We start from the raw sequence: 24,823 nt of genomic DNA, 5'->3' as shown, positions 1-24,823 counted from the left end.
TGCTTAGCTGACAGCCAGCTCAGTTATTACTGTAGTTTTGAAATAACCCTAACATGGAAGCACATGTTTTTCTGACGACTCTTATATTGATGTTTAACGGGCTGTTTTGTTCTTATGGCAACTGAAGCACCGTGCTACAGCTGCAGATTTCCCCTGGGGCCCCTCATCACTCATCTCTGAAATGTGTGTAGCTTTGCTGCAGATGCCAGTTTCCCTCAGGTCCAGGGAGGAATTGCAGCATGATGGGAAGGAAGGAGAGGCTGAGAGCTGCCCTCCACCAAGTGCCGGGTCAGGGCGAAGTGCCACAAACCACATCTGTCCTGGCACCTGAGCGCACTTCCTCTCTACACCCTGTCTTCTACAAAAACTTGACCAGAAAGGGGGAGAGGGGCAGGGAGACCAGGGTTGAGGGTAGGAGCTAACAGTTGTTGTCTGTGCCAACAGAGTTTGAATCTTAAAGACTTCCAAAGGATTGCATACATGGAAGGCTCGATCCTCTGCTGATGGCACTGTTGGAAGGCAGTGGAACTTTTAGGAGGTGGAGCCGAGTGGAAGGAAATGAGCCTTCTGGGCAAGCCAGTGAAGGAGGTGCAGGGACCCTGGGCCCTTTTCCTTTGGTCATGTTTGCATGAGGAAAGCAGCTTCACCCCACACTACGATGTTTGGCCTAACCACAGACCCAAGTGTTCCAGAGCCAACTGACCATGGCCACAGAGAGAACTCTAAACCATGGGCCAGAAGAAACATGTCCTAACTCTAAGTTGTGGCAGGAATTTGGTCACAGTAATGGAAACCTTGCATACTTCTGTGTGCCTACATCTGAGCGCATAATTTCAGTCTGATTTTTTATAATAACCTTTTGAGGGTCCACATGCCCAACCCACCGTTTTGAGAAACTAAGGCTGTAGGGGAGTGGTGTGACCAGATGGCATCAGGAATGGGGGTCTCTCTTATTCTATACTTGGCTCCTGGGTCACCTTGGAGTAGAGACACCTAGCAAGAGACTGAGCATGGCATGTCTTCATTGGTGTGCCAGGTTTTCCTGTGTGTAGAACGCACGGTGAATAACTTGATTTCCTCGTAATGTGAGATGTTAGGGCACAGGAATGTTCTAGAAAATTTTTCTTTTTATTGCTTGGGTTTTTTTGAGATAAAGTCTGGCTATATATCCTATTGTTGGCTTTGGATTTGACATCCTACCTCAGCTCTCCTAGTACTGGGATCAGAGGCATAAGCTACCATGCCTAGGTATAGTTTTAACTTGTTGCACTTTAAAGATATTCTATGGGACATAAAGGACTTCTCTTCTTAAAGCCAGACCTTTCAGGGTTAACTTCGTTAGCTTCATGGTATGGCTTGAAAGGTGCAGCCTCATGTGGAGCCAGCAGCCTTGGCATCTCCTGGACCACAGACCCCTCTCAGAGAGTGGGTTTGGGATTTGGGGTGCTTACTAAATTTTAATTGAAGCATGATGGATGTCAGGGTGGAAATGGGGCGTGACGTCTCAACAGATTAGGGTCCAGTGAAGCATGGCTCGTTAAAAGCATACCAACGTGCTGCAGAGGCCATGTGGGAGTGATGTCCTGGGTCAGAGTCCCCCGTGGGTGCAGTCCACATGTGCAGAGCACTTGGGCTGCCTTTTCTGCTGGATCCACGAGTGACCATGAGAATCACTTCAAACATGTGTGTTCTCTCATTGAGTTTTTCTCCGTCATGCTTAGACATGACAGTTTTTTCTTTTTAAACTAAATTTGCAGAGCTCTCTCATTCTGTACATGTTGTTCTGTGTCCTGTTGTGGTTCTGCGTCACGTGTGGTATTAGTTTCTTCCCAAAGTTGTAATTTCAGAAAACTTGAACCACCTATGGCCATGTTTCTGCTGTCTGGAGTCAGGGTGCCTTTAGCGGGGCTCACACGGAGATCATAGCTTTCCTGTGTGCTCATCTGCTCAAGCCAATGAGCAAAAGATCTGTTCTTGAAGATGTTGGGGTTTGCCTGCACTCCCCCTCATTTACATATAAGAGCCAGGCTGCCGCAGAGGGGTTTGTCTGGTCCATGCAAGGTCTGGTTACAGAGTCTCATCAAAATGTGCCCTGTGCTTGGCAGCCAGGCCCGAGGCCCAGTTTGCCCTCAGCACTTGGTCCTCTCCCCAGTGTCGCAGTCTTTGCTGCCTTGGGATTCCAGTGCATGCTGATTGGTAGGAAGTGACTATCCTTTGCGGATGGCCAAAACATCATTTTATTACTTACTAATTCCATTGTGTTAGAGGGAAACTGGCAGAAATTGGTTGCTAAGCTGTTTGAAAAATACCACACACCCATATGGACCAGGGATCATGTGACGGGAAGGTGCTCCTTTGACCTTCTATGGCCTCTCTCTGCACACTGGCAGCTAGAGTCAGAACCTCTCTGCTGGGGTATATTTTGAGCCCTGAGCTGAGGAAGGAGTTTGTTTCTTCAGATTGGCACCCACCAGGCCATCCATCCATTGCCTTTTTAAGACTACGCCAAAAATAGCCGTGGATCTGTTTCACCAGGGCGAGGAGGGCTCAGCTTGCAAACATCAATCACTGGGGAGGTTTTTTTGTTGTTTTGTTTTGTTTTGTTTCTTTTGTAATTCCTACCTCTTTTCCTTCTTGTAACAGTTTGTTCTTAGGTGTGCCCAGACTTACCCTCACCTGTAACTCCAGTGTTTTAAGTTAAGCTCAATTCTGCCCACTGGTGACAGAGGAGAGCTGACAACACAGGGTACTTGCCAGGGGAAGACACTTGGCTCCATCACTACGGCCTCCCAATACATAGACACTCATTTTCCATGGCCCAAAGCTGTAATCATACTTGGCTATTTTGGCCTTCTAACCTGTCCCATCATGCCCCTGCAGACCCCATGCCACTCGGACAATTTGTGGGAGCTGTCCCAAGTGCTGTCACTGCTGAGTATGGAGTGCAAAAGCTGCACACACCCACCCCACACCCCACCTCCGCCCTTTCTAGTTCTGGAGGGCAGCATTCTGGCTGCTGTAAGGAGGGATATTCTGGAACAAACTTGGCTAGGTAAGGAGCAGGCTGGCAAGGCATCTGAATGCCTCCTCACCCACTTCCCAGGTGGCTGCACACCTAGAAAAGCAAGGCAGGGTGGCATTGTGGCATGGCCTCAGGTGCCAGGGGACAGTGACAGAAAGATCCTTGAACTCTTGGGCCAGATGGTTTAGGAAAGTCAGTGATCCCCAGAGCCATGAGAGGTCTGCCTGCATGAAAACAAGGTGGCCAAGCCTTGGGAGACACAGGTAGGAGGTGTCTGTGAGTTTGAGGCCAGTCTGGTCTATGAGGCTACAGAGAAACCTTGTCTCAAAACAAAACAAAACCCACCAAAAGGATAAAAAGAAAAAAAGAAAAAGATGGCTAGCAGGTGAGGAAGACTTGACTGGGATGTTGACGACTCTGGCCTCCACATGTACATGTCTGTGTGTGCTTCACCACCCCCACCCCCACCCCCACACACACACACAAGAACTTAATTTTACTTCTTGTGAATTCAGCCCAGACAGCGAGAGCCGAGAGCCCACGGTGGTACATCTTCAGTCCTAAACAGCTTTAGAATAGGAGCAATAGACTTGAGTGTGGCTGGTGGTCCAGAGCGCTCCCCAGCCAGGTATTTTGTTGACTGTCACTTTAAGTCAGCTCCCTAGTACACTTGTGACTCCTGAGAGGGTCCAGGGTTCAGATGGGAATTGGTTTTCATTGCTCTCACATTTAGAATTTGACTCTGTTCTTGGGGAAACAGAGGTGATGTTGTTAGTAGGAGCTATGAGGTGGTAAATTCTTTTCATGGGCCTTATCACGGATCATCTTCACCATGACCGTGCCTCATCTGAAGTGACTTTGTGAGGTATAAGTGAGAAACTGAAGCATGGGACGGTGAGGGCCTGCCTCATGGAGTCCAGTCTTGTCATGCAGTGGGCACACTCTGTCACAGCTCTGGTGACTCCCACTGTCCCCTTCCTTAAAACAACCAACCACACAGTAGACCATTTCTGGCAGCTAGCAGGCCTGTGAACAGAAAATGGATGAATTGGGGGAAGGTGAATGGAAAGCTGCCTTGTTAGAAGTCATGAGGCTTGGCTGGCAGGCTTTGGGCAGCTGCTCTTGCTTTAGGCCAGTGGGTCTCTGGGCAGCAATCTCTGCCAGATTAGGGCCCGATGGTCTCATTCTCTCAGACTCAGTTCTGAGGTCCAGAAGCAGAGGAACCTCGCTGTGGGTACCCTCCTGTTGAGGTCTCTCTTAGCAGCCCGTTCTTAGCAGAAGAGACACTGATGTCTCTCAGGTCTGCACCACACTGCCTCCCATTGTGGTAAATACACATAGAAAAGGCGCAGCCTCCAGCATTGTGTCCCCAGGGCTACTGTAGCAGCGTGGCTGCCTAGGACTGGGTATGGGGTGCCTCTAGCTTTGAGGTCTTGGACACACATACTTTGCCCCTCTGAGATTCCTCCGTTATAAGATGGGGCCAGTAAAAGCTATCTTATGGGGTAAGTGGAAGAGTCAGGAGTACACTTCCAGAGAGCCAACAGGGGAGGCAGGGAGGTGCTTAATAAATGGGAGTTGATGCTGTGTTGGCTTCACTGACCCAGAGCCTCAGTTCTGCCCACCCAGAGGTTGTGCTCACGCCCGGAGCCACCCTCCGGGCTGTGTTTTCACAGGTGCGCCCAGCCCCTGCCTCGGCTTCCACAGCAGGGCAGCTCTTGATGACAGGGATTCAGCTTATTTAAGCTGGAGCTGGGGGAAGGTTAGGCCTCCACTGAGGCCCTTGGGTGGTCATGGGAACAGTCTACCCTCACTTGCCCTGACCTGAAAAGCCAAAGCTTCCAAGTGGGAAGGATCCCTCCAGTACAAATCCAGTTGAGGATCTGAGGGGCCAACCTGAAATCTGTGTCCACTGGCTTCTCCAAAATTCGACATCTCCACTTTCTTAGCCTGCTCATTGCTCTTCATGGCTGCAGAGCAAGCACCTTTGTCTCTGAGTGCCCTGAATCTAGAAACTGCCCACGGCGGGGCAGGAGATGGGGTAGGCTGCACAGATTAAATGGTTATTGCAGAGAGTCAGGGTGAACAAGGACGCACCAAGCGTTCCCCGGCCACTACCTGCAGGAGCCAGATCTTCCAGATCCAGTCGGTATGTCGCCCTCCCACGTTTAGGATTTTCTCCTTCCAGATTGTTAGAATCCAGACACCCAAGGCCACCTCTGAGGTTTTTCCCAGTCACAAAGTGGCCCAGTTTCTAGCTTCCTCCCCTCTTGTCGAAGTCTTCTTTCCTTTGAGGCTATTGGAGCACCTCATCTGCTAATGCCTCCTCAGGTCGCCACTGACACAGGAAACTCCATGCTGCCAGCAGCCAGGCATGGCACTAAAGCTCCAAGCAGAGAGCTGGTTGGTTTTGCACTTCTTGAAAACAAACATGTCCAGCTGGTGCCCCTTCCTTGCCAGGCTACCTGGTTACCACACTTGCAGCTCAGGCTCCTGCAGAATTCTTAGCCATGTGTTTATAGGGTGCTGATCTGTTTCGGTGTCTAAAATATGAAGTGGGGGTCTTTGGGCACCTTAAAAGTGGGAGCTCCTGTTAAGCTAAGCCCTTGCCCTCCTCATGTGGCCTCAGTTTCCTCCCAGGTTGGAGCAGCTGTCTGGGTGGATCCTGGGTGCTTGGTCTTCGTGCGCTAACACCTCCTCAGGTCCCGGAGCCCGCTTTTCACTGGAAAACTACGGCAGGGTTCCGCAAGACTCCGCAGGCAGTCTTCTGAAGGTGGGCACACAGGTACCTGGTCCCAGACTCTCTCCACTGATTGCTAACTTTCTGACTTGGGATCAGCCCCAGCCTGAGTGACTCTAAAGCCTGTTGTCTGCCACATGGTTATGCCTACAGCTGCTCCCAGTAGTAGATTTCCCTCATCACTGCAGGTCACCAGCAGATGGCTGGCTCCGAATACAGATGCTGCCACCAGAGAAAATGCCAGTAGGCAGCTGCTCAGTGTGCATACAGTATGGCCTTTACCTCTCCACGCTGCAAGGGCGTCTGTCCTCCATCATTAAAGAAATGCTGATGGGGAGGGAGGCAGCCGTGGTACCCATGCAGGAGTCTGAACCCAGGTGTCGACACCAAATGGCCACACTAGCTGGGCTAGGGTGGGCTCCAGACTGCTTTTGGCAAGGTGTTTTGGGAGTTTGGGGCCCACCCTTCTCTTGGGTCAGTGGCCCTTGTCCGGCCAGACACTGTGCTCTGTAATTGGGTGGTTTGCACCTGCCCCTTTGCTGCATGTGTTTGTAGGCCTGCTGAGCTGGCAATTAAGGCTCATTAGAGACCCTGTCAGTCATAATGTGCACAGAGCCTGCCTGGGAGAGGTCTCCTGAAAGGCTGGGCTGTTGAGCCCTAGGCCTCTGAAATTGGTCTCTGCAAATGATTCTGGATGCTTGGTGTGCCACAGGAGAGGTGTGAGCAGCTCTCGCCACGCTGCAGACTGCCAGGTCCTGGTGGGCCTGTTACCTTTTATGTAATTGAAACCTTTGCCTAAGAGCAAAATTGAAGTTACAGATGGTGGACAAGTATCAGATGGAGGCCCAGAGTGGGGACCTGACAGCAGGCCGAGGACAGATGCCTAGCCAAACAGGAGACTGGATTGTCCTTAATCTCCATTACCCTTCTTTCTAGAATGTATAGGGACACTTAATTCCTGGTGACTAGAAGCTAGACTAGCTTTCCCAGTTGAGAACACAGCCTCAGGAGATTTACGCCCGAATGAGTATGTTCATATAAGTTAGTTGTCCCCCACCCCCAGTGTGAGGAGGGTTATGTGGCAGATGTATTCTAAACTGAGGTCCTCCTGCCTTCCTAGAGCAGAGAGACTCTCTGACCTTCCCACTTGCATACAACTTAGAGTAGTCATTGGTAATTAATTGTATGCTGTGACTTCAAGTCCCTAGTTCCCAAGGAAGCTCCCGCTGGCTCCTGAGACCCCCATAGGAGATAATGGTGTTCATTCTTCCAACTCCTGAGTGTATAAAATAAATCCTGCCTATGTGTCAACCATAGGTGGACACAGTACCCCACCCCACCCCAGATTCCCAGACTCGGGAGGTAGAAGCTGTAAACACTTTGCAAGATGTGCAATCAGAGATGAATGGGATTCAATGTCTCCTGGAACTGAGTTGTGTGACTGGGGACATCACCCTGCAGCCAGTAACTTAGTTGGTCTGAGTTAGCTGGGTCTTAGTACCCCACCCCCACCCCCCAATATCCAGGTGAGTCCAAGATCCTGTCTCAGGCCCAGGATCTGTTTCCTCAGTTGTCCCTGTTCTTAGGGGACTCTGCCAAGTTCTCATGGGTAAAGGGCTTCATGCATTGCCAATTACAGATGGTTCTGACTGGTCTAACGAGCGAGGAGGTGACGGTACTTGTTTCATAGGCTTCTGTGGCATGAGAATGGAGATAGAACAGGGCCCGGGAGCAGCAAGCCAGTGCCTTTCCCTTCCTTGTTCAACCTGCTTGGGAAGGAGAACTGTGGGCCCCTGCTTCGAAGTGGCCAGCTCTCAGCTCCCTGGCTGGTCAGTGGGTGAGTTCTCACTTAAACCCTCAGCTCCCTGGCTGGTCAGTGGGTGAGTTCTCACTTAAACCCTCTAATAACCTTTCTTCCTCCAGCCCAGGGTGGGCCATGCTCAGCCCTTGGTGACAAGGGTTACCTCTAGTAATACTTCTTGAGGCTGCAGGGCATGTGACAGAAAGAACCCTGGGGCTGAATCCAGGAGAGAGAGAGAGAGAGAGAGAGAGAGAGAGAGAGAGAGAGAGAGAGAGAGAGGAGGCCAGCATGCTGGAAGCGCTCTAGACAGGATGCAGATGCCCAGGTGTTACTCAGAACACTGGCCGGCCTGTGGGTGTGAGTGTTGTCACACCTCCCTGGAGCAGTTCCGTGGACATTGACGGTCACACTCCGCCCTATGATGCTTGAGTCTTTGGAGAGTCCCCCGAGTCAGTCTCCTTGTTGGTGGGTCCCTCTCTCCACAGCTCTTGGAGACTGACCTTTGACCCTGTGCCTATAAGGCTCCAGGTTCTTGTCTGGATTACAGTCGGAGAACACACCTGGGCTTGCCTTAGTCCCCCACCCCATGGCTCGTCTGTTTGGATGCTCTGTCTGACATGGTGCCCCTTTTCCTGGGTTACATTCTCATGCTAGCTCTGTTCTCTATGTCTGTCTCTGTTGAGCCTATCTCCATACATACTTCAGTCCCAGCCACAGTGCGTGCCCACGATGCTGCCTGTTGGGTTGCTTACCGCACATGCTGAGGTCAGGGGTTACATGGAGCTGAGGGGACAAGATGAGGGAATGGCTTGGACTCTCAGGGTCTAGTGTCCTTCACTACACTACACGTCTGCAAGGGAATGTTAACGGGCCTGATCTTGTGAGCATCCCCTGTGGGTAACCACAGTTGTTCGGATTTTGAGAAGAGGGTAGAGCGTAGAATTGTAGAATAGGAGCACTGCACACTGGGTGCTTCTGAGTGACCGGCTTCATCCACCTTGATGGGCTGGGGCACGGAAAGCTGCATGGAGTGGGAGGAGGAGACATTGAGGATGAGCGGCGGTGGGGTGGCTGGACAGAGACTGGGTGGGAGCAGATGCACGGCTGTGCTGTGCTGGTCAGTAGCAGGCAGCAGCGCACATTCATTTTCATATTGATGATCCACAGTTAGTCACAGCATGGAAGCATGGCCTTGAGAGCCTACTGCTGTGGGGCCTTCTGGCCTGGGAAGGTCATGGTAGGTCAGGAGCAGCCATCTTGCACCTACCGTTTTTCTGTGCAGTTTTATATCCTCTGCCTGTGCATGGGGATGTGTGACTGTCAGAACTCCAGCTCCCAGTTTTCTCATACCCTCTTTCTCTGGGACAGCAGGAGAGTGTTTCCCCTCAGACTTGAAGGTGCCCATGGAGGAAGAGCACAGCCCGGCTCCTCGGCCGGGTGGTCTTCTGTGGCCTTTAAGGGATAGCGTGAGGCTGCTGAAGAGGTGGTAGTGGCCGTGTGTCATTCTCAGGCGTGTATCCAAGAGAACTTGAAGTCGGTGGCTCCCATTGGTCCCCATGCTTTCCACTCAAGAGGCTCGCCAGAGTTCCACAGGCCTTGCAAATCTTGCCCAATTAAAGGGCTCCTAACTGTGCAGGGCTCTTTTGCCCTTCTGTGTTAGTGTTTCAGATTCCATCGCTCCTAAATGCTTGCCTAAATCCTCCCTTTTTGCTTGGGGCCACTTTCCCGTCGGCCTCCTGTTGGTTTTTATTCTGCTGCGTGTAAGAAATTTAAGTTTCTGGAATTGTAGAAAGGCTCTGGTTTTTAGTTTTGCTTTTGTCTTTTTTTAATTTGAGCTTGCTGTGACATTGGAAAGTGGCAAGGGGTGCTCTGAGAACCTTCGCTGCTTACGGTGATGATGAGGAGCCCTTAGAGAAGGGATTGAGGGCTAGACTTTGGTTTCTCTGTGCTCCAGGAAGGAACCAGAGTGCTCAGCCCCGCTTTGGCTTCACTTGGGGACATAGGTGGCTTGGGGATCAGGTAAAGCTCAGGAGGAGGTGGGGCTGTGATGGCTGATGGACAGGACGCCTTTGAAGGAAGACCCTGGCTTGGGCCTTGCCCTCACAAGATTTTCCTGTTTGTGATCTGCCTTTGGTACTGTTGGAAAGCAAAGACTGTACTGGGAGGGGCTGATGGATGTTCCCGTAACTTAGAGTCCACATTTTGATTGATAAGGTAAAAAACAACATAAAAGTGAGTTAGAGAGATGGGGCCTCCTCCAAAGACCAGAGGCAGAAAGTCTTTCCTCTCCAGGCTGGCAGACTCCGTCCTGGGCAAGGAGTGCCTAGATTGATTCATAAACAGGCTTGGTTTGGGAAACAGTTAAAAATACTTGGTAAGAGTATAACATGCTCGGTCTCCTTCCCCTGAATGTTTGAACTGCATGCTGCAAGGAATGTGGGCTGGGCAGCTGGGGGAGTCGGTTGTTAGAGGAATGTGGAGCTGGGATGCTTGAAGGAGCCAGGGCTTTCCCATCTCCCACTTCCCTTTAAAGTCCATGTGGGGCTGAAGAGGCAGACAGCTCAGTTGTTAGGAGTCCATGTGGGGCTGAAGAGACAGACAGACAGCTCAGTTGTTAGGAGTCCATGTGGGGCTGAAGAGACAGACAGACAGACAGCTCAGTTGTTAGGAGTCCATGTGGGGCTGAAGAGACAGACAGACAGACAGCTCAGTTGTTAGGAGTCCATGTGGGGCTGAAGAGACAGACAGACAGCTCAGTTGTTAGGAGTCCATGTGGGGCTGAAGAGACAGACAGACAGACAGCTCAGTTGTTAGGAGTCCTAGTTGCTCTTTCAGAGGACCTGGGTTCGTCTCAGGACTCACATGGTAGTTCACACCTGCCTATTACTCCCGTTCCAGGGAATCTGACGCCTTCTTCTGGCCTCTGCGGGCACTGTACATACATGGCACACAGACACTTAGGAAGACAAACATCCATACGTATTAAGAAGTGTTTGCCAAGAGAGGTGCCACATGTTTTTAACAGCACCTGGGAGGCAGCCTAGTCACAGAGCGAGTTCCAAGACAGCCAAGGCTATATAGTGAGCGTGTGTCAAAGGAAGGTCAGTGCGCTGGGGTAGGGGCTCCGTGGAGTACTAACCTGGTTAGTTGGTTAGTATGCATAAAGTCTTGGGTTGGGTGTTATGGTGCATGCCCATAATCAGAATTCAGGACAAAGAAACACGAGGTGCACATGTTCAGCGTCCTCCTTGGCTACACAGGAAATTTGAGGCTGACCTGGGCTGCATGAGACCCTGTTTGCTTTGTAGTGATTAGGTGCTAGCTGCTTAGCACTGGCATTGATGAACGGGTCTGATTTGAACATGGAGCTGCGAGAAGCTGGTGTGACTGTGACACTCCCTCCTGGTCCAGGGGGTGTGCAATTTGTACTTGATGAGGGGCAGGGCCTCCACAGTCTGTAACTCACAGACACTGCTTTATACAGAGTGCGGTGAGCTTTGGAGAACCCTGTCCTGGGTGACTGTAGAGATAAAGTTATCTAATCCTTGGCCAGGAAATGTTCAAGGTCTAAAACTGAGCCAGAGCTTCCCGATTGCCTATGCTGGTGGAGCCTGAAGACAGACAAAAGGGTGTGGGGCCACACCCCCTCTCCCCGAGCCAGAAACACTAAGGTGCACCATGAGTGTAACTTACCAGCCTTGGAGAATGTAAGCCCGTCCTGATCCATTCATTTCTGTTATAACAAGCTGGATCTCCATGGCTTGTCCAGAGCTCTGCATCAGTGCTAGGCATGTCGTCTCCATTTGCTTTGGGCCCTCAGTCACCAGAGTACTAGCCCACTATGGCAGCCATCTAGGAGCAAGACTATCTTGCCAGCTGTCTCAAAGCCAGGGTCATGGCTCACTTAGCATTTTGAAGTTGGGAAGGGACTTGTACGCTTGACACGTCCATATAGTGGTGTTAGTAATGACCCTACAGGGCAGGCTATTCAAATGAGGTTTATAGTGTGCCTTTCTGCTTAAGAATCTGATGGTCTGTGAAGAACTGAGGTGGGACCTAGAGGAGCTGGGACCACACCCTGCTATATGTGCTGGGGTCGGGCACAGAGAGCAGGCCCTGCTCGGTGGGTAGAGGGTAGCTCAGCTGGGTCGAACAGCTTGCTTTCTTGGCCTTCTGGGTCTTGCTGTGTGCCTTGCAGGGACCATTCTCATACTTGCCCTGGTGTCTCTTGCTGCTAGCTGCAGAACTGTGTGGTGCACCCTCCTGTTTTCCTTACCATTCCTGGCATTCTTGTGCTGTCCCCTGTGCCCCAGCCTCACCTAGTGTCTTCAGGTTTCTTTCCTGCTCTGGCAGTCTGGAGATGACCTGCTGGTGTGCGTCTTCCTGTCTCTAGTCTCTTCCATGGTTCCAAACCAGTTCCTAGGTTAGGAGCCTGGCAGAGGCAGAGCAGAGTTTGGACCTGTGTCTGGTTTCTCGTTGTGTGCTATGTTCCAGTGCTGGCATGTGTACCTCTAGGACACTCTTGCTGCTTTCATTGTTTCAGTTTTTAAAAGCGTAACTTCAGGGCCTTGGGGAAAACAGAAGAATCAGGTTGTAAGCAGAGCCCCCTGCTGGCCTTCGAGGTCTCTGGCACCCAACCCTGGAGTGGGGCAAGCCAGGACTCTCCCCAGCCCCGGGCTCACCATCACTCATGTGCATGTGCACCCGAATGGACAGGGTCTGCTTTCGATCCTTATCTCTCCGGTGGCGGGCTCTCAGCCAGCAGGCAGATCAAAAGATGGAATGTGTTCATTTGGCCATTTTTTTTTTTTTAAAATCAAGGTCCAAAGGTTCACTTCTGAAAGGCGAGGGCGCCGGGGATTAGATTATCCGGGGAGCTGAACCACTCCAGCTTTTGTGCCTTTTTTTTTTTTAAGGGTTCATCTCAAGTTTCTTTTTCTGGTTGAACAATTTTTTTCAACATTAATAACTAATGGAGAAGAGGAAGAGGCAAAGTGGAACCATATGACAGCGCACACGGCCTTGCCTGTGGCCGGAAGCTTCTGATTTGTGTCGCCTTTCATGCGATCAGCTGTTGGGTTAGATAGTAGGAAAATACGCCATTTGGGCAAGAGCAGCGCTGCAATTTACCTCTCAACCGAGCTGAACTGTGTCCCTGTGCCTTCCTTAGATGCTGGCTACTGGCTTGTGTGACTTGGGTCAGCTTGTTTCTCAGGCCTCATGTGCCTCTTCTTTAAAGTAGAGGTCTCTGGGCCACCAGGATGGCTCAGTGCATAAAAGCGTTGCCACCGAGACTGAAGACCTGAGTTTGATTCCCGGGTTCCACATAGTGGAAGGAGAGAACCAACTCCCACAAGTGGTGTCTGACCTCAATGTCTGCACGATGGCACGGGCACTTTCTTAAAAAATGAATGAGTGAGTGAGTGGGTGGGTGGGTGGGTAGGTGAGTGAGTGCATGAGTGGATGAATATAGTCTTAAAAAAAAATAGTCTCTGTGAAAACCTGTCCTGGGGATAAAGGAGTGATGGCAATAGACTGGATCCCATGGTGACAGAGACTCGTCTGTTTTATGGTTTATCATCACTGTTGTCTGGTTTTTCCATGTTGTCTCCATGGGTCTTGAACTCAGTGGAGTCAAATGATCCTTCTGTGTCAGCCTCCTGGGTAGTTTGGACTACAGACATGTGCCATGTCCTATCCCCCATTAAAGCTTGCTTTGCTGTGCTTGGACTGAACCCAAACCCAGGTGAGAATACCCAGGGCGAAGGCAGGGCCTGTCCCAATAGTGGTATAGCGTTACTATTCCAAGTCACTGGAAATTAAGTTGAACCCTCAGCGGCCCGGTTTGGCCAACACCATTGCTGTTAGATGGACGTTCCACACAAAAGCTGATGGGGGTAGGTCACGTGGGCAGTGTGGAGTGCAGCCAAACACAGTCTATGCTGGCTCTGCTCCTCACAGCGCTGGAGCACAGAGTAGACTCAGGTGTTTGGACCTGGTCATTCAGCTCATCGATCACTGCGGATTCTGACACCCTGAGAGTGGCACAGCCAGGGGCAGGAAGAGCTGAGGCACAGATTTAGATAACTGACTGGCTCACAGAGCCATTGTTTTCCAGCATGCTCTCAGGCAAAAGACCCCATGCCTGCTCCCATGGGACCCAAGCGTAGATTGAGACCCTCTGCAGCTGATGGGACATGGTGCTTGACTGGGGTCCCCTCGTGGCTCCCTGGGTATAGTCTCCCGAGTCTCTGCTGGTAGTATTAGGATAGCCAGTTTCAGGAGCAGTCAAGGGTCCGGTGCCGTCCATTGGTGGAATTCCACAATGCCTAGAGAGAAGTGGGAATCAGGGACAGGTCTGAAGGAGACTCGGGGAATACAGCGGAGTGTTAGATTGAACAAATAAAAACAGCTATCCTGTGTAACATTAGAGGGGTGGTCAAACTGAAACGGTCTTCCTTGTGACCCAAAAGTCAATTTAACTCAGCAGCCTATAGTTTCTGCACCAACTCTCAATGGGGAGTGTTTTTATACAAACTAGCATGTAGAGGAAATGGCTAGTAGGCCAGTGCTGAGAAGGTGAAGAGAGGACAGGATGAGGGGCAGGACTGACACATGGTACACACATGTACATGCATGTGCACGCGCACACCCCATGTCCCTAGGGCAGCTGCTCCCACACTGTATAGTCACATTGTATAGTTTGTACTTGTTTCCAGTGACAGCATAGTGTCATTCTAGACTAGGTTGTCTTTGATCAGAAGAGGGATTGATGTAAACAGAACTTGAAAATATGGCCCAACTTAAGAACTTGTCTTTTAGGGACCTGAGCAGGCAGAGCCAGCTAGCTGTGACCCATCCTAGGTACTTGTGTGCTTGGGCACATCCTGTGTCCTGCACGATCTCCATAGCTTTCCACTGTCTGCTGCCATGGTAAGGGCTCAGTTGAGTGTATGTTCTTCTATGGTTGGTTGGACGCGTGGGCTTGCAGAAGTCTGGGATTAGCTCTTTAGGGGTGGCTCGTCTCTGGCATAGTTTGCCTGGTTCTGTCCTTCTGTCATTACTGTGACTCTTCAGGCTGGGCTTGGGGCTTTGGTTTGGTAGTGATGTTATTTGTTCGTTTTGCTGGTAACTTGAGACACTGAGAATTGAACCGAGGACCTCATGTGCAGTAGGCAAGCACTCTACCACTGAACTATCTTACCGGATGTCTGTTTTCTCATAACACAAGGTCTTAAGTTATTCAAGTAGGCTTGAAACTCACTGTACAACCCAGCCAGTCTTTGAACTTAGGATCCTCCTGCTTCAGCCTCCCAAATATTTAGGACTGTGCCACCAGGCCTGGTCATACTGATGTGTGGAATTCATGGTCTTAAATCCTTCTTCTCTCTCAGCCTCCTAAGCAGCCAGGATTACAAACGTACATAACTGTGCCAGCTAGGAATGGAGCCTCTTTCCTTGCACCTCGCATCGTCTTGACAGCCTGGCTGCTAAAGGAAATCTGTCTTCCCAAGCATACTTCAGCATCTGCTTTCTGAAGCAGCAAGGTGTATTGAGATACAAAGAAGGGCAGCGGGGCTAGAGAAATGGCTCAGGGTTAAGAGCACTGACTGCTCTTCTGAAAGTCCTGAGTTCAAATCCCAGCAACCACATGGTGGCTCACAACCATCTGTAATGAGATCTGATGCCCTCTTCTGGTGTGTCTGAAGACAGCTGCAGTGTACTTACATATAACAAATAAATAAATCTTTTAAGAAAAAAAAAAAGAAGAGGAAGAAGGGCAGCATTGCTACCCAGACAGTGAGGACAGACAAAGAGGACTAGGAGGCTCAAGACAGAACTTGACAATTTGTAAGGAGACCCCAGCAGCAGCCCAGTAGCACAAGTGGGTTCTTAGTGGCAGGCCACAGCACGAAGGGCAGCATGAAGGTGCCAGGGTCATTTCACTGCACCCATAAAATTCAGCCAGTGCCTCATGCCTGGCTGCCTCATGGAAGCCGTGGAACTCTGCTTCTACAACTAGGGTGTCCCAGGTGGAGGGCTCTGGGGGCTGGGAGGAGCTTTGTACCGTTACTGTTAGCTGTCCTTAGGGACCAGAGTGACAGGGTGAAGGAGTTTGGGAGTCACCTAGCCTAGGATTGGATTTCTATATTCACTGCTGGCTGTTGGTGTGAACCTTGGACAGCTTAATGATTCTGGGTCTTAACTCTGTAATCTGTAAATTAAGGTAACAGCTTCCCACTTTATGTCCTGGTATGAGCACTTAGGTAAAGAGCATGCTTTGTGATACCTGGTTCAACATCCAAACAGGCACTTAGAGGTGATAGAGAGAGATGTCACCAAAGCTAACTTTGAAAATGACCTTGCCTATTGGTTGGGTGAGTGCACAGGTGCGCATGGACCAGGTTCTGAAAACAAGCATGTCGTGCTTTGGCTGGAGGTATATGCTTCTCCTTGGGGAGTGGTGTATGTATAAGAGTTGGACCATCCCATGGAGCAAGAGGCACTTTGTATGGTAGGCTGTGATGTGCCCTAAGACAGTAGCATGCAGCATCAGAACCTGGTTGTCCTAGTAGTTCTGGCTTTTGGGAGGGACACAGGACCTGCGCTTCATGGCCCCCTCTGTTAGCAGCCCCTTGTCTTGTAAAAGATGAAGCAGGGGACCCTGTAAACCCAGGCCCTGAGATGAGAAAGTCAGGATGTGGAAACTGTGTAGAAGTGACTCGAACAGAAAGGCATCCACTTATGCAAGGGCTGCCATCCCTTCCTGGAATGTTTTCATGGAGACTGATGTTTGTGTTGGGAGGAGGCAGCCCTGGCCTGCTTCCTCAAAGCCACACCCGGGTTTGGGAATTGTGACTTGTTCTAGCCCACCTAGGCCACAAAGCTGTTTTCCCGGCACCTTCTGCTATGCAGACCAGGTAAAGCTGCAGGTGAGCTGATTGCTCTGCTGTAGAAAGCATATGGACATCTACCTTTGTAGTATATACAGCCGGCTATGGACAGCCTGGATCCACCTCTGTAGTATATACAGCCAGCTATGGACAGCCTGGATCCACCTTTGTAGTATATACAGCCGGCTATGGACAGCCTGGATCCACCTCTGTAGTATATACAGCCAGCTATGGACAGCCTGGATCCACCTCTGTAGTATATACAGCCGGCTATGGACAGCCTGGATCCACCTCTGTAGTATATACAGCCAGCTATGGACAGCCTGGATCCACCTCTGTAGTATATACAGCCGGCTATGGACAGCCTGGATCCACCTCTGTAGTATATACAGCCAGCTATGGACAGCCTGGATCCACCTCTGTAGTATATACAGCCGGCTATGGACAGCCTGGATCCACCTCTGTAGTATATACAGCCACCTATGGACAGCCTGGATCCACCTCTGTAGTATATACAGCCGGCTATGGACAGCCTGGATCCACCTCTGTAGTATATACAGCCACCTATGGACAGCCTGGTATCACTTAGCCAGAGGTCTGGAAAGAGCTGGAAACTCCACCCAGCATGGGAGTCTGCGGAGTTCTCCAGAGCCCCGTTATTCTTTGAGTTCTTCACATTCCTGTATATTTGAAGTGTTTGCCTTCTTCTTAGAGCCTGAGCTGGTATTTTGACCACCAGAGACCAATACCCAGCACACACACCCTCATACTCAAAGACCACCCTGGTGGCCAGGTAATTAAAGCCACACCCGGGGTTGGAAAGAAGACTGCCTTGGAAATCACGCTCCACAACAACTCACGACCAGGTTCCTTTACAGAGAGCCGTGGTTGGCGTTGGGCATATGTGGAGAGGAACAGACAGATTCCAAATTTTGGCAGAGCACTACAAGCCAGATGTTAACCTGGAGCTGAATTGGAGTTGTTACTTTAATGACATTTCTCCCTGTCCTCTCTTTCTGCCAGGTCCCCAGTCTGTGTGAAGATCTCCTGTCATCTGTTGACCAGCCCCTGAAAATTGCCAGAGACAAGGTGGTGGGCAAGGATTACCTTTTGTGTGACTACAACAGAGACGGGGACTCCTATAGGTGAGCTCTCATACACAGACTCACCTCACAGCATGGGGCATGCGTAGCCCACCCACACGTCTGTTTGTCCTTCTCTCTCTTCCTCTCAGCTGTCCATCTGATCCACTAACAGGCTGTGTAGGCGCCTTCCTTGAGTTTCAGAGAGAGGGCCTTGGTGCCTTACAGTCCAGTGGAAGAGCCGTGTTATTTCAGGGCCAACTGCCCCGATAGGGTGGCATGTCTGTCCTTCCTTCCTTCCTTCCCTTCTCCCTTCCTTTGCTATGACCATGTGGCCAAGTTGACATTGGTCCCTACCCAGGAAAACACAGGCAGTAGCTGATGAGCAGCTGTACTGTGATGCACACAGCCAGTTCAGAGCTGGCTGGGGGCCTTAGGGGAGCTGAGAAGAATCTGTGCTCCAAGGAGATGGTCCTGGCTTAGATGTTTTTAATGAACTGTTTTGAGATGGTCTCAAAATATATCCCTTGCTGGCCTGGAACTCCCTATGTAGACCAGGCTGGCCTCAAACTCACAGAAGTCCTCATGCCTGTCTCCTGAGTGCTGGGATTAGAGACATGCACCAACATACTTGGGATCGTCGTTCTTCAAACTTCCAAGTGTGAGAATCCCACACCATTCCAGGCTTTCCCTGGGGATGAGCACACTGGGTTTGGGCTTATTAGAGACCACACTACCAGTGTTCTTTTTGGAGAGGGTTGGTTTTGGAGACACAGGGACAGTGACCAGGAAGAGCAGTGTGGGCTGTTCCTCCTAGGGTCACAGAGACTTTGGCAGTCCCTTGTCATCTCTGGTCTACAAAATAGAAACAGTAGTGATCGTTTAGCCAGCAAAGCCTGCACAAGCATCCTGAGTGCTACCTGTGTGGCAGGCACTGCTCACAGCTCTGTTCCTGGAGTCTGTTTTGTGAGGAATGCGAACGGCTAGTAACGTTAGGCACGTGCATCAGTGATGGAGATTGCAAACATATTGCTAAAGAGAACAGAGCAAGAGGGGAGAGGTAGGGTGGGTAGCCAGTGGGGGCTTGATCACAACTGTCTCTAGAATGAGTTGTTGAGTTTGCACAAGTTAGGAGCGCCCTGGGTCCCCAGCCCTGGGTGGAGGCAAGCTCGCTCGCAGGTATCCAGAAGGCTGTGAAGGTAAAAGAAAGGTCAGAAGCATAGCAGAGCCAGCAGAATGGGAGCCTTGAAGCTCCACCACAAGTATGGGGTGGCACAGAGCTTGTCCTTTGTTTGAAACTAAGAGAAAGAAAACTAGTCGTGGTGATGGCCCTTCCTACTTCTGGTGGAGGTTAGTTAGGGAATGACACACCTGAGCATGGGAATGAAATTAGTGGAGAGACCCGAGTACTGATGGGTAGAGCTTGGAAGCAGAGTGACAGCTGGGAGGTGTGGGCACTGTCTGTGGAAAGAAGAATTTGGAGTGGGAATGTGAAATGCCTTCTGGGTGGGTGTGGAAGTGCCGGGTAGGTGTGGCGTGGTAGATCTGAGAGCTGGGCATCCGGGTAGCACTGCAGGGCCCCACTGTGAAGTTGAGACCCCAGCTCAGGACAGAACTGGTCCCCAGCACATGTACCGGGCAACCCTTGAGGAGACTTCCTTGAAGGTGATAAGCATGGGGCAGGCCAGGGAGCACATGACCACAGTGAAAGCCCTCACAGGCGTGCGTGGGCTTGGTTCAGGCTTCCTGGGAAAGATACCGCTGAGACCAGTCTCAATGGCCACTGGTTCTGCTTTTTTTATTTTTAAACCTGAAAGCAGAAAGTGAGAAAGCTGTGTGCAGGAGGGCAGGGCAGGGCACAGCTTGTGCACTCCTCCCTCAAGGGCTTCAGCCCTTCCAGAGCACCCTGCAGGCCCCACCCCTACTCCCCAGGCACCAGAGGGCTCTGGGGATGGGAGCCTCACAGGGGAGCAGCGGCAGTAAGGACAAAGCTTGACTCCCCTCTCCCCTTCTGGATCTGAAACTTCAAGGTCCTCTGATTTTCTCCACACATTTCCATCCTGTGTTTGATCGTTTGCTTAAATAAGATCCTTATGGCGAGGCCGCTGCCAGCAGCGCTGCTTGAACCCTGTTAGCTGAAACAAGAAGCCTTCTGGGGAAATGAAAGGCCTGACTTTTGAAATCCAAGCATTCCTGTCCATCTGTCTTTTCTCAGATGGCCTCCATTTAAGCTTTTAAATGTGTTCTGAGTGCCCCTTCCACTAAGAATATTCTGGGTAATGTGATGATTTTCCCCTAGCTACAATTACCCTGGCTCCAGGCCTAACGTCTTGAAATGCCGTTGTAGTCTGTGAGGCAGGAGGAATGTGTAACACACTTACAGACTTCTTAGACTTCAGGCCCCGGTCTGCATGGTGATGGGTGGTTGCGTCCTAGCACATTGCTTTGTTTTTAACCGCATTTTGTGTGTGTGTCTGTCTGTCTGTCTGTCTGTGTGTCTGCCTGTCTGTGTGTCTGCCGCTTATAGAGGTTAGGTCCTGAAGGAATCAGTCCTTCCTTCCACCATGTGGGTCCTGGAGATTGAGCTCAGGTTCTCGGGCCTGGCAGCAGGCACCTTTGCCTGGGTCTCCCATGCCATGTGAAGGAGATGGCGTGGAGAGGGGGCTTGCCCTGCTTATAAGTATGCCAGGAGGTTCTCAGAAGACGCAGGGCTGGGGGAGGTGGGGTCCAGGTCACAGTTTTGGGTTCTTGCCCACTGTCCCACAGTAAAAGAGCCAAACCTCACTGACTTGTGAGTCCTGGTGACCGCCTGCACCTGTCAGCTGGCCTGGGCGATCTGAGGCAAGAAGCCTCTGAGTTTCTCTCCTTCCTTCCTGTCCTCAGCCTCCTCCTCCCTTTGTCTATTGTTTGTGTTTTGGAAATAGGGTCTAGTTACATAGTTCTGGCTGAACTTGACTCCTGTACCTGTCACACAACGGCAAGAACTACAAGCACACGCTGCCTCCCAAGCTCCACTTTACTACCTGTCTGCAAGACCCTGCAGAGTCTGTCAGTGTTTCATGAAGGCAGACATCCCACGGGCCCTCTCTGTCAAAGACTCAAGCTAGTGCTGGTCTTGGGGTGTTGTCCCCCCAACTCTGTTGGGAGTGGTGGGCGGGCTTGAACTTGGAACGGAGGTTTCTTGTTTTGTTTGGGAATTGAGTCTAGGCACCTGAACATGGACAGGTTTCTAAAGGCCCAGCTTAGGCTAGAGAGATGGCTCAGTGGTTAAGAGCACTGACTGCTCTTCCAGAGGTCCTGAGTTCAAATCCCAGCAACCACATAGTGGCTCACAACCATCTCTAATGTGCTCCAATGTCCTCTTCTGGTGTATCTGAAGACAGTGACAGTGTACTCTTATACATAAAATAAATAATTTATTTTTTAAAAGGCCCTGCTCTCTGTGGCTAGGTGCGTTTCTGTGGATAGGTGAATTGCATCCTGGAGCCCTCAAGGGAGTATACACAGCAGCTCGGCCCCCCCTAACACGCCCTGGACCGTCCCTGAGAACACTGTACCTCTAGAGCTACCCCTAAAACTCTTCCACCTTTCATGTGGCTCACGGCTAGACTGGGTACCAGAAAGATATATCTGTGTGGACAAGGCGGGGGACCAAGGGACAGCGAGCATGTTTGTCCTCTCTTAATGTTAATCCTAGATTGAAAAGGTATGAGGCTTAATGATCACTGGGGAAGGCAGTATTCAGCCCTGTGGTAGCAACGCAAGGGTGTAAGTAAGGCTTCTCTTCAGTTGATCACATCTCCTCTCCCCCCTCCGTAGACTCCCTCACTTGTTGGAAATTTCACTTGATGTGTGTGGGTGTGTTGCCTGCATGTATGTCTGTGTACCAGATGCACGCCTGGTGCCTCTGGAGACCAGAAGAGGATGGTGGGTCCATGGAACTGGAGTTCCAGGTTAGGAGCTGCCAAGTGGGTGCTGGAATCAATCTTGGAATCTTGGGTCCTCTGGAAGAACAGCAGTGCTCTCAGTGACTGAGCGAGCTCTCCAGCCTCCTATAACCTCACTTGTTAGTTCTTTCTGAAGATGCAGCCCGAGACCTCCACCCTTGGGAACGAACAAGGAAACCTTGTAAAAAAGACCTCTCGTTGCCCTCGGTGACTGAAAGTTCTCCTGGGACGTCGAAAAGCGTTTTTAAAACGCTGCTGGTCTTGGGGTTCGCTTGACTTCCCAGGCTTCGTGTATGCTTAGCCCAGTGTACTGGGAAGTGGCTGTGTTCCCTAAGGAGCTAGGCACTCCATTTCCAGAGTGTCTAGGCTTACTGCCTGCTTCTGTGACTTAGAGTCGTCTTCTTAATACTTATTGTTTGAGGGCTGAGGAGCCTCCAGCAAATCAGGGAGGTGAGGGGTACCAGCTGACCACTTTGGTGAGCAGATCAATCAGGGAAACACTGGGACTTGTGGCCAAGGCTCCTGCCCTTCTGTTGGTTCCTGGAAATAGTACATAGTAGCGAATGGTAGCCTTGTTTTCCACGGGAGGAAGTGAGGCTTGGAGCTAAGGTGTTTGCTGCTAAATTAGTCAGTCTGCCGGCTTCTGAACCTTTGCTTTGTAAGACTCTCCAAAAAGCCTCCTGGTGACTTGGCCCCTGAACCTCAGGCAGCTGAGCTGGGGCTTTATGTCTCTGGGATGATTCATAGAACTGTCTCCTCCTTCCTTCTTTCCAGGTCACCGTGGAGTAACAAGTATGACCCTCCTTTGGAAGATGGGGCCATGCCATCTGCTCGGCTCAGAAAGCTGGAGGTAGAGGCCAACAATGCCTTCGACCAATACCGAGACCTGTGAGTGACCCTCTGCACACTAGCTCTAGGGGCTTTGCTGGGGAGAACCTTGTATGAGAGGATGCCTGGGCTGAGCACTCTCCCCTGGCTCTGCTGCCTAGTCACCTAGCTTGCTAAAAGTCGGAGCTCCCTGATGCAGACATGACCATGCTACTCTGTTACCATTGACAGTTGTGGCAGGTAAGTGGGGGGAGTGCCTACTGTGTGTGCGACACAGGGCAGGTATTTTGCACTCTGCTGTCTCATGTCCTTGCTCTTTGAGTAACAGTAAGGTGCTTTGGATGCCACAGTGACACAGTCAGCATGTAGCCCTCACACACAGAGAATAAGGAGTTTTTCTAGGGCAGGGGCAGAGCTAAGACTCAAACACATCTGATCAATCACAAATGCATGATGAAAGTACAGTCTCTCTGTGAAGCTCAGGCTGACTGAATTTGTGATCGGTGTGAGAACACACCACAGCTCTTAGCTATTACAGCTATGTTTAGACTGGAGCTCAGGGCCCATGGTGACTGTCCAGTGGCCAGGGCAGAGTGAGCTGAGGTCTCACGCAGTCTTTTTATCCTTCTCTCCTTCAGTTGCATGTGTGTGATGTAGGCATGAGTGTGTGTTCTTGTGTGCATGCACATGTGAATGTGGATGCATGAGCATGTGGAGGAGGTCAGAGGTCAGTGCCAAGCATCCTCTGCTGCTGATCTGCATCTTGCTGAAGCAGGCTCCTCTGTTCGGCAGGCCTCACCGGTTAGCAAGCTCCAAGAGTCCTTCTTATCCCATACCCACCCACCCAATTGTCGGGGTTGCAGGCTCACACCAGCATGCCCAGCTCTTTACGTGTGTGTGCAGGGATCGAAACTCGGGTCCCCATGCTTGCATCTCCATGAACATAATCCAGTGTGCCTGTTTTAGCTCCTTTGTGATCTTACTTTGCACACTACCCTGGCCCACCAACGCCAGGCCATTCAGCTGTGCCACTTTTGAGATCGGGCTCCAGAGAAGGCTGTGCTTAATCAATAGAATCTCATTTTAAATTAAGTTCTGTACTAGATATATAGTAGTACGAAGTCAGTACAAATCCCCCATCTGGGACAAGGGTTGGCACACTCCCAAGAGGTGCCAGCTAGTGACCTGATTAAGCTTGCACAGTGCAGAAGGCTGAGCATGGTGTAGCCTTTTTGTATGTGGCCTTACGAGATGTAAAACTCATCTCTTGAGCCCTGAGATGGGATTTGATCTTGCATCTCTACTTGGTTCAATCCTGGTCTAGAGGCAAGAAAATTGAAATGAGAGGAACAGCAAATTTGAACAGTGACCCTGGAGTTAGGGGAGAAGGCTCCCAACTGTGGACTGTGGGCTAGTCTTTCCATTTGCATCAGGTTGCTGTGACACATTTGGGAGGAAGGGGCTCCTCTCAGTCAGACAGACAGTCACCAGGAAGTCATCAGCATGTGGTCCTGAACATTTCAGTGCCCCCCCGCCCCCACACACACACACACTTGTCTGCATAGCATCTTTGTCTCAATGTTCTACATGGTGAGGCTTTACATATGGTGCCTTTTAAGGAAAAGTTACAAGGTCCCCTTGCAGAGGATGCAGAGATGGAGAGCCGGGATTCAAGTCTCCTTGTGCTTGACATTTGTACAACTATTACCTCACAGTTAAAATGAGGTTTTGTGTCTAAGGTCTCACATCTCCTGTTTTGCCCCTTTGGGGATCTCTCGTCCCAGTGGTGCTAAAAGCCTGCTCTGCCTTCATCTATAGTTTCGCTCTCTGATTTCACCTCGCCATAAAAAGAGCTTCAAAGAAGTGAGTTCTTCAGCCCGGGTGTCCAGGCAGAGTCAGGTTTGGTGTTGTAGCGACATTGAGAGTCAGACAGTGGAAATAAGTCACTAAGTGTGACCGTGACCATGAGTGTGGCCGCCTACAGAAACGAGCTGACATGCTCAGAAGTACAAAGAAACTTAGCCAAGTCCACTAGCCAGAACATGGCCAAACTAGGGGGACAATATCATCCCGTTCTCCTTTGTTTTCTGTTGCTGTGATGGAACACTGACTAAAGCCAACGTGGGGAGGGACAGGTTTGTCTATCTTATGGGTTGTAGTTAAACATTGAGGGCAGAGGCAGAGACCATAGTAGATTGCTGCTTACTGGCTCTATTTTTGTGGCTTGCTCAGTTAACTTTCTTATATAATCCAGGATATCTTCTGAAGGGTGGCATTGCCCACAATAGCCTGGGTCCTCACACCACTTCCACATAAATCATTAATCAAGAAGATGCCCCCACAGACTTGCCCACAGGCCAGGCTGGTGGAAGCGGCTCCTCTCCCAGGTGACTGTGTTGTGTCAGGTTGACCAAAGCTAAGCAGGGCATTGGCACCCGGCAGTCCTTCTCTCATAGGTGTGCATGTGTGCAGCAGCAGGAGTGGGAGAAGAACAAACAGCAGACACGTA

The 24,823-nt window shown here is 50.7% G+C and overlaps 1 protein-coding gene across 2 annotated transcripts in view; it reads left to right on the top strand.

The window, feature by feature from the left end:
• Capzb (capping actin protein of muscle Z-line subunit beta) overlaps positions 1 to 24,823 on the top strand; it is a 100,015-nt gene that overhangs the window by 47,240 nt on the left and 27,952 nt on the right. For both annotated transcript variants that reach the window (XM_021159602.3, XM_029475858.2), the window contains exons 3-4: positions 17,481 to 17,602; positions 22,261 to 22,374. In XM_021159602.3, coding sequence (XP_021015261.1) covers positions 17,481 to 17,602; positions 22,261 to 22,374 — 236 coding nt within the window. The remainder of the gene's footprint in view (positions 1 to 17,480; positions 17,603 to 22,260; positions 22,375 to 24,823) is intronic.

The sequence above is a fragment of the Mus caroli genome, unplaced genomic scaffold, assembly GCF_978045245.1.
Source record: "Mus caroli unplaced genomic scaffold, Mus_caroli_1 scaffold_6, whole genome shotgun sequence".
Lineage (NCBI taxonomy): Eukaryota > Metazoa > Chordata > Mammalia > Rodentia > Muridae > Mus > Mus caroli.
This window is presented reverse-complemented; position numbering and strand designations above follow the sequence as displayed.